This window comes from Uloborus diversus, chromosome 8 (assembly GCF_026930045.1).
Source record: "Uloborus diversus isolate 005 chromosome 8, Udiv.v.3.1, whole genome shotgun sequence".
Lineage (NCBI taxonomy): Eukaryota > Metazoa > Arthropoda > Arachnida > Araneae > Uloboridae > Uloborus > Uloborus diversus.
Window position 1 is genome coordinate 71,645,568 of NC_072738.1, and position 17,284 is coordinate 71,662,851.

The 17,284-nt window shown below is 33.1% G+C and overlaps 1 protein-coding gene across 1 annotated transcript in view; it reads left to right on the forward strand.

Moving 5' to 3' along the window:
- Positions 1–17,284, forward strand: part of LOC129228422 (uncharacterized) — a 154,696-nt gene that overhangs the window by 107,514 nt on the left and 29,898 nt on the right. Inside the window, exon 2 of the mRNA XM_054863102.1 lies at positions 2,018–2,232. Coding sequence (XP_054719077.1) covers positions 2,018–2,232 — 215 coding nt within the window. The remainder of the gene's footprint in view (positions 1–2,017; positions 2,233–17,284) is intronic.

The following is a 17,284-nucleotide window of genomic DNA, read 5'->3' on the forward strand; positions in this document are numbered from 1 at the left end:
GTTCGACTATAAACTAGCTGAACTTTGGGCCCGCCCGGGCTGTTCGACATTATAGCTAATTTAGATTAATATTACGCATTACATGTACTCATAACATATAACACACGTAAGGCAATAAAATAAATACGACTTGTCGTTTCGACTGCTTTATGCAGGATACAGTTATTATTAAAATAAACTGACTATTAATCGAAGGTGTTCTTTCTTTCCTTCACTTTTTTTATTTGAAATTTGGACCTCAAGGGAATCATTTTAGTGCAGAAAAACTTTTTCATTGTATGCTGAAATGTAGATTTTTTCTTATCGCAGTATTACACCTTTTGTATAAATGAAAAAATACTGCGCCAAATTGAAATTACGAGTTTCGCACAGTACACTTTTAACTATTTATTCGAACACGATGTAAAACATTAAAATTATTATCAACTTCATAAGTAAGAAATCGTTTTTTACTCTTCTAATTTCGGAGGAATAAAAAGCATTTTGTCTACAGTCGAACATTTAAAAAACGGACACTGTTCAGCTGGTTTTGGTTTTGAATTTTAACTGTTCGATTAAAAGAAGGACATGCGCTAGCATTCAAGCCGTAACGGTTAAAGCAGTCTGCTATGCAAAATTGTATCAATTTTCAAAAATAAAATCACTTCTTTTCAATCTAATTTATTATTTCTCTACAATGTTTGTTTCAATTGCTACGCGAGATCTTCCTCATTCCTCAATTAAATTCCATGTTTTACGAATAATTTTAGAGCGTATCATGCTGGCTGATGACAAAACATAGACGCATGTTTTTTTTTTTTTTTTCTCTCCTTTTTTTGGGGAAAACAGCTTTTTTGCTTTTTTAAAATTACACATTGCTTCAATGAATACCATTCTAAATCGAAGTCGCAGTTGCTCGGTTGGTTGGAGTGTCGTGCTGATAATCAGAGTGACACGAGTTCAAATCCGTGCCAATAAATATCTGTTTAACCTTTCTTTTCTTTACGTCAGAGGCTCACATAGGCAGGATTGTATTTGCCGCCACCTGTTTCTCGCATGCACAATTACTGATTGTTCAACAGTCGAAATTTTATATGAGATTTATGTTTGCATTAAAACTACGTACAACCAAAAAGTAAGCAATTATCACATTATCACATCATTGTATTCAACGAGGTTTTGTTACTAATGTCTTTAAGTTACTTGCCTTCTTTTGTTCATGCACTTTTTTCCGTTTACTTTAATCCGTTTGCCTTTTTTCGATTCTTCTTCATAATGTTCTTTCTTTGAAATTTTTAAAAAGTGGAATGCCATATTCGAAGCACAGTGAGGAACTTCGCCCGGGTCGGTTTATTTGGCGAAACATTTTAAATTGCAGAAAAAAACCTCTTCACTCGCTACAGGGCAGGGTTTTAGTTGCGTGGTTGCTTGGCGCATTAAGCGATGAACTAATACAGTGGAAGGATATTTTTGAGTTTTAAATCTACTGTCAACCGTTATGGGTGTTTTGGCGAGTAGTTTTAAATTCCAAAGAGACTTTAATAGGTTTTTTTAAAAATGTGTGTACGCATTTTAGTTCAAGGAAAATGTTCATTTCACATCAGAAGGGGGGGGGGATCTTTTTTTTATTTAACGGACTTTCTTTAGATTCTTAGCACGGACATCGCCATGCGGGTACTAATAGTAAATATATTTATTGTTACCACGGACATTTTACGCTAACCTTGCATGTTTCTACGCCACCCCGAGGTGCCGCGTTGCCCAGTTTGGTATCCCCTGTGATAGAGTAAAGCAGAAGTACTACCAAGTAAATTTCCACACTTCGAGAGAAAAACGCTCACGTTGCTACGTTGTTCAAGAAACACTTGGAGAGAAATACGCCACAAAAGGAGGACTCAAGTACTAATCAAGCTCAATTAGTTGTTTGCTTTTCTAAACTTTATTTCCTTTTCCACACTAGAAAGCATTAAGAAATATTTACTACTGAATGGTGTGCATCTATATTACACCTTTAATCCTAAATTTCTTCTCTTTCCAGCCACTGTCTCTCTTGGTGCTATCCGAATGCTGATGATGGATGTTCCAAGTCCAACCACTCAAGGCGAAACAGTTGAGCTGATATGCAGCTACGAACTAGACGAAGACAATCTCTACTCTGTGAAATGGTACAAAGATGATGTTGAGTTCTATCGTTACGTACCGAACGACTGGCCACCGGGACAGTTTCTGCCCATACTAGGAGTAAGGGTTGATGTAAGGTCATTTTGTTTTTCTGTTTGAAATTAATTTTTAAATTTTTCTTCTTGTCAATACTGTTTGACCACCGAAGAGATGTAAAGAACCGATTCATAAACGGAAATCGGAGCACTAATTGGCGTGTAGAAATGTCACTTACCTGTTACAGACCTGTAGTTGTTACTAATACCATTCTGATCTCTGAGCCCGAGTAGCAATTGCTAGTCAATTTAAGGCAGTGAGGGATGACTTCCGTTTTAACGAACACAGTTTAGTTCCGAATCAGCTCAGACAGCACTACCTATCAACATTTCGAAATTAAGAACTAAACTTACGGACCCCCAGAGGTATTAATTCACGTGCAGGGCTTTATGGCAGCGACATATTTAACGTGTCCCAGTCATCATCTGTCAACATGGACGATCTTCACCCGTTGCCATTGAACCAAGAACTCATAAGTCCAACGTTTACGATGTCAATTTGTAGAATTGTGAAGAATATTTCGTTTTTGAAAGAAGATAAAGCAAGAATTCCAAACAGAGTCACATTGTTTTAACGAATTAAAGAAATCAAAATCCTTTCGCTATTTTTCGTTTTTTCCTGCGAGATTCCATCCGATAGAATCGTCTTAACTGGATCCGTTTTAATTGACCGCTTGCCTGGAGAAGCGTGGTCTGATAGTATATACAAATATGTAGCTATATCGACTGTCGTTTAATATTGGTCAAAATTTCGATTCTTTCACATGGTGTAGATTAAAGTAGATTGTGAACTTGCTACAATGCGGTATTGCTTTAAATTTAGTTTCATATTAAATATGCTGAAGCTGTTTATTAAAAACCATAATTAATAACTCACGAAATGCAGTAAAATTTCCAGAAGACATCAAATAGAGAGAAATTGTACATACAACATTAGTTTTGCTCCAGCTTACATTAAACACAGAAATCAGTTTAATTTGTTCAATTTCAACCAAAAACTTTAAACAAATGCCTAGAACGCAAATGCAAACTAAAGTGACAATAAATATGGATATTCTCAGGAAATCCAATAAACCACCCTTTTCTGCTACAGCACATTTTTTGTGAAGTGACCAAGTTGCTTTGTAAGACATTTTATTATTTTCTTCTTAGGGAAAATAAATCAAAGCTAAAAATTACCCTATAACCTAGGTTGCGTCAAGGCATGATACTCCACATACATGACACACAAAAACAAATGTTTCGTATATCCAACATTTGATAAATTAAGTGAGATATTATTTTAACCAAAGATTTATTTAGCAAGTTCGACTGTCGTTAAATAACTTGCACCAAATATTTGAAGACAAATTAAAAAGTCAGAAGCAGAAATAACTATATGACGATATACATTTGTTTATTTTGTGATCCATTTTTAAATGTGGAAAAAGAATATATTTACGACAAATTCAAGAAAATTAAATACTTTTCTTATTTACGAAATAATTTACGTATTTACGAAAACAAAAACGTATTTACGAAAAATGTTTCGTATTTACGAAATAATTTACGTATTTGCAAAAAAAAAAAAACTTATTTAAGAAATAATTTACGTATTTACGAAGAAATTCCTTTGTATGAAATAATTTACGTATTTACGAAAAAAATCTTCGTAATTACAAAAGAACGTATTTACAAAAAAAGTTTCGCAAATAAATAAATAAATAAATGACACTTATGAAATACGTATTTACAAAATATTTTAAGGAACAAATTTTGCGAAAAAATTTATTTTTTTACAAATTTACGATATAGTTGTTTTTTTTGGGTGGGGGGGGGGGGATTCGTTAGTATTTTTTGAGGAATTACTTATAATTCCAAATTTGCATTTATAACACTTTCTGTAACTTTTTTTTTTCTGACTGATATGATTTTATAACTAAAAAAGGATATGAGTGTCATTTACTTTTGATGGTTTATTAGGAACTCTTTTTTTGTATAATTAAATAATTTTTACGCTTAGTCAACTAAACTGAGCAGTAATTTTCATTATAAAAATTCATCATTTACATTTTTATGAAAAGAGCGATTATGCATTGTCGACACTAAAATAAGTGTAAAAAAAGTGAATTATTTCCAAAAAAGAACTTCAAGACAGCGAAAAGATCTGAATCAGGTCTCGCGCATGAGGAAACACATCAAGAAAGCTTCACAAATTAAATATTAGGCGACTGCTTCCTGTTTAATTAATCCAGATAATGAACTTAGAGCGTGTTCTCTCAATTTCAGTCGCCAACTCTCGTCTTCGCTTTGGATATTAATTCTGTTCTGCCCGTCACGAGAAAGAAGCTCAGCTTCATTGACCATAACTGTGACTTAATAACGAAATTTTACCGTGACTAAATGATGGCGTGAAACTCCATTCACGCGTTAATAAACCACTTCCAGAAGTTTAATTCTCGTATTTCAGATCCTAATATTATGCTTTTACTCCGAAAACTATTTATTATTGAAAATTGAAGTGTAAAAGATATTAGCAGCTAGTTCAATAATAATTTATGATATAAGTTTTTTGCTACGTTATCGGTACGTGAATTTTCGTCGGTAAAATTCTCTTGTGCTTAACGTTTTTGCATATTGATTTTATGGTTCTCGATTTTTTCTTTTTAAAATTCTTTACGTTCCTTTAAACACAATTTTCATCAAATAAGGGTACGTTTACATGACTTACAAGTGCTGTTTCTTGAAGTAAAATATTTTGTGAAGAATCTTCTAGTTAATAATATATTTTTCTTGAATTTAACCATGGCCCTACTAAATTTCGCTTACGCTTATAGTCCATGATGGTCGCTGAAACTCATGGGAACAAAAAGAGCGCTACAGGGAACTCCTGTTTTCCAGTACGTTGCCATTGATTGCTGGATGCAGGGTTTCGTTCAGCGCCTCTTGCGGTCAAAATGGGCGACGTCCAATCAAAAGTAAACAAACTTTTAAACCTTAACATTAATTGATGGAGGCATAGCAGATCATAGTTGCATCGGTTTAGCACAGAAAATTCATAAATTTGCAAGGCCCGTAAGCGTCAGCGCCATCTATTGGGGCGCGATGATTTAACGAATAATGTATGTGCACTTTTCAGAACGATGAACAACTTTGACTAAAACAATAATGTTAAGAATTACACTAGGTAAAATAGCTTTAAGCAATGGAAAAGGAAGTCATGCTTTTGGGCTTGCATTTGTCAAATTGCGTTTTTGCCAGGCAGAGACATATTTTGACGGACATATCTGACGCGTTTACAAAAGAAACTTGATAGGCCAGTTTAAAGTATTGAATTCCGACAACACTCGTTTACATTCTAATCTGCAGTTGACCAATGTCTCTCACAAGCCAACTTCTTAAGGAATAGAGGTAAATTTCTACCTGAAATAATCCATTTCTGCACCTCAGAGCCAAAAGGACGAAGGTCACTTTATGGAAATTTTACAGTAGAGAGGTAAATTTTTTTCTGTCGCATGTGAAAGATGAGACGCGCTCTCTTTTAACCCTGGTAAAAAAATTAAAAGAATTTTTTAAAAGAATTAAGTTTACATGGCTTGACGCGGAATATGCTTCTACATGCAATGTACTAATAAACGAAAAATCGCAATTTTTGGACGTACGTCAGTCTGGCTCTGAGGTATAGAAATGTGGTCGTATTGTTGTTTGAAACTGCTTGTAGTAAACCGGCTTTATGGTTAATCCCGGCTTATCAAGGAGTTCATAGTCAGTTGTCGGGTGTGTAGCTACTGCGGGCATTTGTTTTCTTTACATTTTATTTTTGAGGTGGGAAGGGGTTGTGGGGATCTATGAGTTTTGCTTCATTTTAAGGTGATTTGCGGAACTGATTATCTTACCTTTGTTCACACGATTATCTCACCATTTATTTATTTACTCTTTCAAATTAAAAAACACTTGTTTTAAAGTTTTATCACGTTAGTTAAACACTTTGTTTTGTAGCAAACATAAGGGGCATTCAAATGAAAACCGGTCACTAGGGTAAAATAACGGTGACGATCTTATTAACTCAAAACTAGTTGCCAAAACTGTTGGCACATTTATCCCTTTGCGACATTACTCTCTTGATTCCATCTTTAAAGAAACTAGTACGCTGCTAACCTGAACCCAGTCACACACTTCGTCGTCCGTTGTGAATCGATGTCCACGACTAACGTGTTTCAAAGATCCAAAAGCATTTGACCTCTGAAACATCTGACCCATGAAAGTCTCGCGGTGAAAGGTCTGGGCTGTACCGTGGATGTTTCAGCGTTTCCCACCGAAACTGCTGCAATGTCGTCTTTACTGCATTGGCCGTGTGTGGGCACCTTTGGACGATATAGACGGCAGTTTCGACTTAATGACCCGCCTAAGAATCTGTAAAGTGGCTAGGTTACACTTGGCCATGATAGTGATTCTCCGTTCCAGGATCTCGACAAGCCCTTGTGGTCAAAAACAAGGAAATGTTCCGCAGTGGACGATAACTTGTGTGACCACATTATCTTTGGTGTGAAACACACCGTACCTGTGCAACATCAAACGTTGCACATGCGTCAGTCGCTCTACCAATAAATGGTTCCTTCATACACGCAGTTACGTGACTCCCTCTAACGGCTAATGTGAAGTTAGATGCACTGACCGGGTTTCATTTGAATGAACCTTATACATTGGTCGATAATCGAATGTGTTTATGACACCTAACCGGTAGTGTACCTTTGCATGATCATTAAAGTATGTAGTTTGAAATCATTAAGAAAAGAATTCAGTAGACATACTTTCGGTAAATCAAGATTTTTTTGCAGAGAAGTAGCATAATTTGTTTAATTCAAATTTTTATATTTGTAAGAAAATAGTTCATAATATCTCGTGAGTATGAAAAAAATATTATTTGTTTGAGGATTTTACTAATATTCAACACTAAGCAAAGGTGCAATAAACATATTTTAAATAAATTAAAATATTTTAGCTCCTGTGCACCTTTCTTCGCAAGAGGGAAAAATCAAAAACAAACCAAGCTTAGAATATTTTTTTTAACTCTCAGAGTTAACTAGGTAATAGCTAGAAATTTTATTCATTAGCATAAAGAAGTACGAAATTTGAATTTCTAGTAGTACGCGGAGAAGTCCAGCAGCGGTGGAGGGGTGGGAGGGTTGCAGTTGGAAGATTTTAGAGTTTGAACCTGAATACTTCTAGGCAATCCCATTATAACAGAGTAAAAATCACAGAGGTAACATAATCACATAGGGTCAAATACTTTCCTTAAAAAATCTTTAAATAATTATTCAAACAGGGTTATACATTACATATAATGGCAAAAATGAGATCAAGGTAGTTATTTTTTGAAAAAAAAAAAAAAAAAAAACTTTAAAAGTCATCATTTAAAAGCAAAAATTATCAATAAGACAAATTACTTTTGTTTCGATATCCTTTTATATTAATGCCTATCACTTTTAACATATTTGATATATTTTTATGAAGACAATATATTTAATTCAAAAGGGGTTTAGAAGTAGTTGTCCCATGAAAGTAGTTTAGTGCCATACAGTAAATATAAAGAAAAGTAAAATTATTTGCGTAACAGACTAACATTTTATCTATAACAGAAAAACATTGAAGCAGCTGTACTAGTTAAAAAATATTTATATTTTTAATTTCAATTTTCTACAGTGCATCTAAACATAGCATGTAGGGGAAAAGGGAGCACATGTGAACAATTTTCTTCACTTCTTTGTTTTTCAAAAAATATTATCAATTTCTCAACAAAAAAATGTCTCCATGATTGAATACACTTTTCTTTATGTCATGGATTTTCTGGAATTTTTTTAAAAACGTTTTTCTTTATTTTATGGTATTTTTAAAAAAAGAAACGTCTGCAGTTGTTCACATGTCTGCAGTTTGGAACAGGCCTGGGGCACATATGAACAAGGGTAAAAAATGCAAGGGAAGCATCATATTTTAAAGAACAATTCTTCAATATGAAACCTATACCTAAATAGCAAATGCGTTGAAAGGTTTGCAACCTATATTGCGTCAGTTTCAGTTGTACAGTTATTGTTTCACTACGAAAATATTTTTCCCGAATATATAACTGCGCACTGTCAAATCCTGAAGTCTCGTACCCGTTATGATCACTAAATAGCACAGACAAAACCTTATATGATACATAATACGAATAATTGTTTTTATGTAAGAGTTACTCCATATATATTTTGCTTTTAAGCTTCATACATTGTTTTTAATAATGTATTTTAAAATGATTTTGAACTTTAGCTTTTAATTAAATGAAAATATTTTGTATCTTTTTATTTCCAATAAATATTGTATTACACTAAATTATGGATCAAATATTTAGTAACAAAAAAATTTTAAAAATAAAAATGTTAAAGGCCTATTTATTTATGTTTATTAATATTAATAACAATTGACGATAAATTTACAAACTGATTGTAGGAAAATAATAATTATAAATATTTACAGATTTTTTAACACTTACAATATCCTACATTAATAATAATAATTATAAGAGCGGCTATGGGAACTGTTCCCTTGTGCTCCTAGATGTTGTGTTCACAAGTGTTCCACCGTCTACTTTAGAGCTAATTCGCAAAAATAAAGAATTTTTAATTTAATTAAAATATTCAACATTGTCATAAATTTACTTGAACGTTCATACATAATATTCGTAATGGTTAGATTTAGATTAACAGTTAGTTTTAAAAATGTTATTAAGTGAAGAAGACAGTGTTAAAATTTTTCCACGCCTGCGAAAACAAAGAAGTTGCCATCAGAGAAACAAAAATGGTTTATTGCTCAAAATGTTTGTCCAAGAGGTACAACTGGTACTGTCCTTAATAGAGAATTTTTTAAAGATTTTTTTTGCTTCAAGAGATCTTAGTAAAACAACCCATGTTCACATGTTCCCCGCGTTTACATGAGCCCCCTTTTGCGTATACTTTAAAGTAGCGATATTCTGCCAGCAACGCATGGACCGCAAGCCGCCGACCAAGTTTTTCGATTAACTCGAGAAAATATGCAATTTTCTTGGAGATGCCACACAGATTTAAAAAGAATGTAAGAAAGAAGTACGCCAAATTCAAAGAGAAAAGGATTGTTACTGTCATTAACTATGGCACTCAAAAATCGAATCTCTCAAGCTGAATAAGTAAACCCGGTTTTAAACTTTAATGTTATACGAACGAGTGGAGAATGGAAAGGTTGACTTTGAATGTTGACTTTGCATATTATTAGATTCCCCTTCCAATGCGATTCTTAATTGGATGCAATGAATTATTTACTGCAGGTGTACGCAATTCTAGAATTACAATGGTATTTTTTTTTATTGATATGTAGATTTTGCAGTCGAAAGTGTTTTAGCGTTGCCTATTACCACGTGCAACACATTTACATAACAAGAAAATCTTATTTTTATTAGCAGAACATCGTACGCACAAAAATGGTGTCGCATTAAGGTGATGTTTAAGACTATGAGATCATGCTATGAATTTTTAAAATATAATAACGTTCAGGAGATTGAAATTGTGAAATTGATTTTAACTGCAAAACCCTTTTAGAATTTTCAAAAATGTGCGGAAACCCGATGCTTTCGAGTTTTATAGCCGAAAAAAAAAAAAAAAAAAAAAAAAAAATATATATATATATATATATATATATATATATATATATATATATATATATATATATATATATATATATATATATATATATATATATATATATAATAGAGAACTTTCATGCCACAGGCAGAAAGTAAAAATAATAAGTAAAATTAATATCGGAAATTTTTTATTAAGCTATAGATTTTAACAATAGGAAATGATTTGTATAAAAGAACTTCGTTTAAGTAGATAATACAAATAAAAAATATATGAAAAATATAATAATAAATATTTTTTTTTTGTCTATGTATCAGTCAAATATCATGGGTAAACAAAATTAAGCTCTCAAAAAAGTAGAACGTTTTGTCAGATAAAAAAAGTCTGAAGACAAATTTTGCACAGTATTCTGAATTCAATTGCGAGAAATAAATTAAATTTGTTTTTTGCACTCTTGAGGAACTTTAAAAATGAGGAAATGAAATAAATTACGAAATTTAAATAACATGTTATAAGTGTGGAGTCATTTCTGCAACTTTTTCTTGCTATTGATAATTTAATTTTGAATAAGACAAAATTTGAAATTTGAACTTCACAACCTACGAATCTTCCATCCTTCTCCCCCCCCCCAAAAAAAAAAATACACTGTTATATTTACAAGATTTAGGCTATAAAAAATATTTAAGAAAAAAAAGAAAAGCTTTGTTCTCCAGACGCAAAAATATCTTTTCTAGTCCATGTATCTTTCCTGTTGAACAATGGTACTGAAAAGGCCGAATGATGCAAGCTGACCTTTCGTCCTGGAATTGAGCTAGTGGAAAAGTAGGGCTAGTATGAAAATCTTTTGGTTTTGTCAACTTAAGTATCCAACCATGAAAAATGAGAAAGTAATATGGCTTACGCTTCTGTTACCAGTTATTATATCATATTACACAGCAGGGTTTCCTGTAAATACCATTAGTGGTTTTACGGATTGGATGGATTGAACATTACGGATTGAAGACAAATATTTTTTTTTTTTTTTTTTTTTTTTTTGAGACAACGACACCAAAAGACAACAATTGAGACAACACACCGACAAATTTTACGTACCTCAGTCACCACTAACGAACTCGGAAGATCTTCGATCGACTGGCATCTAACCCGGGATGTTGTCCTTTTTCTCCGAGAAGGCACTTGACTCCTCCCTCGTCATGTGGTATCCGATGGTTCTATTTCGCTGTTTTCGGCAGAAGGTATATTCGGATCATAGCATTTTGTTGTAAAAGCAGCAGCTTTTAAAGTGTAAAAACAACTAAAATGACAACAGACAAGTGAAGCAAGTGATGTAAAGGACACTAAGACTTTTTTGCACATTAAAATGCACGCACAAGTTAAGGCTTAGAAGCACGTGGATTGCTTACCGATCACCCCCGCATAAAATGGAACTCTGCGATCGAGGAGGCGTGACGAAGTGCCTTGTCGTGAAAAACGGACAATACTTTGGTTGAAGCCATACCAGCACGGCCTTCATTTTCCATGTAGACAGAGGTACTATGAAATAGTAGACCCCACTTGCTAGAAGAAAGCAAAAAGTGCGTCTATTAAATGGTTACTTACCATTTAGGTTAACATTTTTCAAACATGCATTCGCATAAAGTATATGAGTAGCCCAGGTGTGCTGTACCTCACTTCAAAGATTGCAATATCTTTTGTATATTTATGAGTGTATGTGCGCGTGTGTGTGTGTGTAAGAAAAAATGATGAGTATTTAAAAATTAAGGCCTGGAAATCAATGCATTAAAAAAATAAAATAAAAGCAATTCTACTAATGCTCTGAGGCAACGATGACTTCCCACTTCTTAAAGTATTAAAGTTTTTATATTTTATAATTTTTTTTTTAACATTTGGGTGGTTTATTTTTTTAAATCTGGTTGGGCCATTAATTACTATTGTAAGATGGAGGTTGAAAATAAAAGTGCATGCATGGAAGGAAAAAACAAACTGAAATCACACACATATTAATATTTTGTACTAAAAACTATATTATAAGGCACTGCGGAAAATAATTTTTAAAAAATGTTCAATGAAAAGCAAGAGCTATTCCCAAAAAATATTTGAAAAGAAGTTTTACATTAAATATGCCAGAAAATTTTCTACAAGCAATTCTCCCTTTTCTCTTGAACTAAATTTAATCTCTCTGTTTACCGGAGAAAACTTCGACTCGCTGACAACTTCTAAAAGTTAATAACGGAGCTGCATGTGACTAACTCGTCATGTAAGAGATCTATTCGAGCATTAATCATTGTGCATGAAAGCTTGGATTTCTCACTATAAAGCATGCGAGAAGACTTTTCGCGCTTTCGATATTGCTGGAATGCAAAGGGAATAACGCTTTACCTTTCACCGAAGGACGCTGAACACTGTTCTCGTTCAAATCGAATGCGATAATTTAAGTCTTGCAATGGGAAAGTATTTGCGAGCTAGAAATATATTTTTAAAAATTTAAATTCGTATGGTTGTTTACCGTTGTATATTTACTTTGCCCAATAGTTTGAAACGTGTTATGCTGTTTTTATATGAAGCAAAGTAACAAAATTAGCATCTGTCATTCATATGCAACATGCATTATGTTACAAATTTTGTAAATAGGAATTATTTTTACGCTTTTTTGGCTTAACTACAGTAGTTCTTGAAACATTACCTGTATATTGACTTTGCCTGCTATGCACCATTTAAAATCTTGCTTATGAAAGTGGCGAGAAACATAAGCAATACCGCCAAGTTCGCATCGAGTTATGCAAACTACTTTTTGCACCAAAGTTGACGAGAAGTCGATTTATGTCACCTAGTTGTGTGACATTTTGAACATTAACATGTAAATAGTATTTTCAAGCTAATAATAAATGGACAATCCCTGTAAGCTCTAGGATGTAGTAGAATATTCTTAAACGGAAAATACTAGAATATACCTGAATGGAACATAGTAGAATGTTCTTTTAACGCTAGATAAAGGAGGCTGCTCCGAAGTGACTCCAGTCTAGTTTTTCATTCATTTGCAAATGTGCTTAGCTCATTGTTCTGTTAGAGCTGTGATGTGATCGGGGTACGGGATATATCGTTTTTGGATTTAAATGCGTGATTACCATTGTGCTTAAGGTGAATTTTGTTATTTGCTGAATTGCTGTGGCTATTTCAACAATTGTTATACACTGTAAAAAAATTCCGAAACGTTACTGAGTATTTCCGTGTAATTCTCCGGGATTTCAGTGGTTTTTATCCATTTCCTGGAAAAATCAAGTATCATTGCCAAAATGTTTTCTGAATTGCTACAAGTCGCACGAATTCAGATTTATCATTGCTGTAAAAAAATTTTTCGCTCCCAGTTTAAAGATTAACTAAGCGCCTGTATTAAGTGTATCGGCTTGAGTTCGACTGCGGCCTGTCTAGACTGATAAGGCGTCCAAAGGGCGCAAATCAGTTTATGGACTACGTGGCTTTGCAAGAATTGCAGGCGAGTAACGTTCTAGATACTTGCTTGGAATTCTCTCTTAGCTATGGCCATGTTTACGATACTGCTTTTGCAGCTTTCCTGAAAATGCAGGAAAGTACCAAACTATTACATTATACTCTAAAGTTCCAGAGACACGCTGGCTTTAAACAGGAAGATTTCTGAATATTTCAGAAGGTTACTGAATTTTAGCAGAAAACGTTCCTGGCTTTTGTAAGATATGTTACTGGAAGAAATTGGGCACATCAGCTGCCCATTATTTTCCAAGAACGTTTCTGAATCGTTTTTACAGTGTAATGACCTTCTTCAGATTCGTAAATAAACTTCCTGTGTTTTCCCAAAAACTGTGTCCATATTTTAAGGACTTCTTGAAAGGTATAAACTCGTTAAAGTATGCAAGAAGTAGCATAGTAACTACAAAATATCGCATACTTAATATTACTCGAGACCTCATTTGACCATGTCAAATTTTCGCAATAGTGGCTGTATCCGCAATTTTTCAAGCAAGAAGACTTTTCGGAATTTCGATTTTACTCGAATACAGAAGGAATAACGCCTTAGCCTTTACCGAATGATGCTGAACAATGTTGTTTACAACACGACACACTAAAAGCTCTTGAAAGTCAGTGCGCATGTGGAATATTAAAATAAAAAGATAAATCCTTATATATGCTGTTCTAATTTGTTGAGAGAATTGGAACACGCTTTATTTGATGAATGAAAAAAATCTCGTTGGAATGACATAGAATGTTAAGGGATGTGGGAAATCTTCCATCATTCACTGTAAAGAATTTCAGTAACGTTACTGAGTATTTCCGTGTAACGTTTCGATATTTTAATGGTTTTCATCCACTTCCTGGAAATATCAAGTATCATTGTCAAAACGTTTCCTGAATGGCTACAAGTTTCAGGAATGCAGACTTCTCTCTATTGTAAAAAATATTTATAGCTCCCAGTTTAAAGATTAACTGAGAGTATTTATAAGGTGTATCGACTTGAACTCAGTTACGGCTCGTCCTGACTGATTAGGCTCCCAAAGGGAGCGAATAAGTCTTAGGACTACTAAGCTTTGCAAGAAGTGCAATCATGACTTGCAATTCTGGCTTAATACTGCTTCAGGAGCTGTTATGTTATTCCTATCTCAGATTCCTTTGAATTCTAGAGGCACGGCTGGCTCTAAACGTGAAGGTTTCAGGATAATTTCAAAAAGGTTACTGAGTTTAAGGGGAAAACTTTCCTGGTTTTTGCGAGATATGTTACTGGCCGAAAATGGGCACATCAGCTGCCTATTATTTTCCAGGAACATTTCCTAATCATTTTCACAGTATTTTATTAGGCAATTTACGTGAAATTTTAGCAAAAAATTAATAAAAAAAAAAAAAAAAAATTAAATTTAAAATAAGATTGCAAGGTGCAAACCATCGGAGCTTGAAGTATTTATGTATAAAACTTCAAGGAAGTAGGTTCTAGAGAGGGTCCCGGACGCAGGCACCCCGCAGGCAAAATGTCACAATTGTTTTGATGTTATTTTTTTAAAGACACAGAAACATTTTATAACATGTTGCGGTGACCTTTGCATAACCTTCCTTGTTTTAAACTTTAAAACATAATAAGGCCATTGATTAAAAATGCTAATCATTTATCGTCATTTACTCTTGAAAAATGAATTTCTCAAAGTTCTTCATTTTTTTTTAATTCTTTCTTTCTCTTTTTTAAGTATCGTATTGCAATATTACTTGTGTGAGATATCAATTAAGAACTTTCTTCAACTGCAATTAATTACTCAAGAATATTTAACATCAGGAAAAAAACTAAGAAAACTAATAACATTCAAGAATAACTGCTACTAAACGTCTAGAGTTTATGCCAGTTTTTTAACTATTTATTCTTAACTAATTAAACATTACTAGCACAAGTTTACGTAAATATTACAAATAATTAATCATTAGCCTAAGAGTCATTAAAACAAGAACCATGTTTTTTCCATTAGCCCTAAGCGATGTTCGTTTTAGTCATTATTTTACTGTTTTTGAAGAAATTTCTAAACTGCTTTAATTTAAATGAGTTTTGACAAATAATAACAGTCATCCAACTTCCTGAACTTAGATTAGGTAATTAATAGTTATATTTTCAAAGTTGTAAGTCATTTACGGAAAGTATTTAAGTTACATTTCTCCACCTAGATCGTCTCTCGGTTTTCTGGTACTTGAAGTGCAAGTTTGTTGCAAATAACAATTTTTTCCGATCACTAATTCTCAAACCATGACCCATAAATATTAATTACTTCATTGATTATTAAGGGTTTTTTAATGGTTCTTTATATTAGCCGAATTAATGGTTCAAGTGTCAAAAAGACTGATCATTTAACAATCACGTCTAATGTCTTAGAAAACATTCAAACTTCTTGCAAAAGTAAATTACTTGGATTTAACATAATCACCGTTAAGTATGAATGTGAAGTACTTAACGTATAGCTTATTAATTGGTTTATGCATACCTTGTCGTAGTTGGAACATTATTGATATATTCCTACTATGCTTAGTTTGACGCAGAAATCAATATTATTGAGTCTATTCCCAGTGGTTAGAGCATTTTGACTGCAATGGAAAGGTCCCGGGCTCGAATCCTGGCTTAGGCATGTATGTCCTTTGTCTCTTCTGTCCTTGTGTGAATGTGTTGCTATGCTGTGAATGGTTGTCTTTCTTATAAAATAGTCCTTAGGGTATTTGTGTATTGTGGAAGTCAGAATGAACACCAAATTATAGTACGGTTGGAAAAGTAAATCAGCGCACCGCAAATTGCCAGTCTAACTGGTACAAGACAACAACAACAACTTGTGATCATTTAGTGCTTTTATAAAATTGAGAATACGGTTTTTATTCGTTACTTTTATTTGTAGCAGTAATTTGATTATCTATGAAATACCATTTAATTTCTTTTTACTGAAGACACTTTAATAGACATGTAAATTTGAGAATTATTTATAACTACTCTAGCATATAAACAGCAAAAGCCGTGATTTGGAAACTACCTAATCGCGTAAAGCAACTGTAGAAGAATTAAATACGGACATTCCAATTTGTATTAAAATTAGACATATCAGGGGTATTGTATCTAATGAGATTGGTTTTACTTAATCAAATACAGCAAAATCTTGCAGCACTACTCGAAAAAATTCAAAAACATTATCCTTGGTATGGTTTACAAGAATGGGCCACCGGCTCACTCATAGCAACAGAAGTAGGTACATTGAACGCAACTAGCACACATGTTATAGAGTGTAATGATCCAGAACAGGATTTCTGAATTTATAGCTGTAATTTAGCTATTAAATTTACTTCTTTACTTGCTAATGTTATCACATTGTGGCATAAATAATTATATGCATTTAATTTTTTGTATTGATTCTAAATTTTATTGAAGTTGTCAATTAATAATTATTGTTATTTTTCTTTGCTAAGGTAATGAAACATACTTTTAAATGTTTCTGTCCAAAAAAAGGGGATCTCCAACAATTTCCGAATTATTTTTAATGGAGAAAATGTATTATAATTTCATACACGTGAGAAAGTCTTTTTAAAAACGCTGACTGTCAGATTAATATTAAATAGTTAAGTTTTTTATCTCACATGTAAAATCAGTCGCGATTGAGATCACAGTTTTTTAAACTCATCGATTCAATTGATATCAATTTAAATTCGTTGATTTTTTTAACTATATGTACATGTTCATCGTGGACTAAGTTTTGTATATAACTACCAAGGATGAAATTAATCAAGGTAGTTTCAATCACTAGTTTCTTTTCTATGCTCATAATTGTACATTGCAACTACATTAAATTGTGACACAATAAAGCATTATACAAACTGGATCTTGGTTAGTATGTGTGACTGTAAAATAGCTGACCCCACTTACAAGAAGAAAGCAAAACGTGCGTCTTTTAAATGCCCACTTAGTAATTTGGACAACAT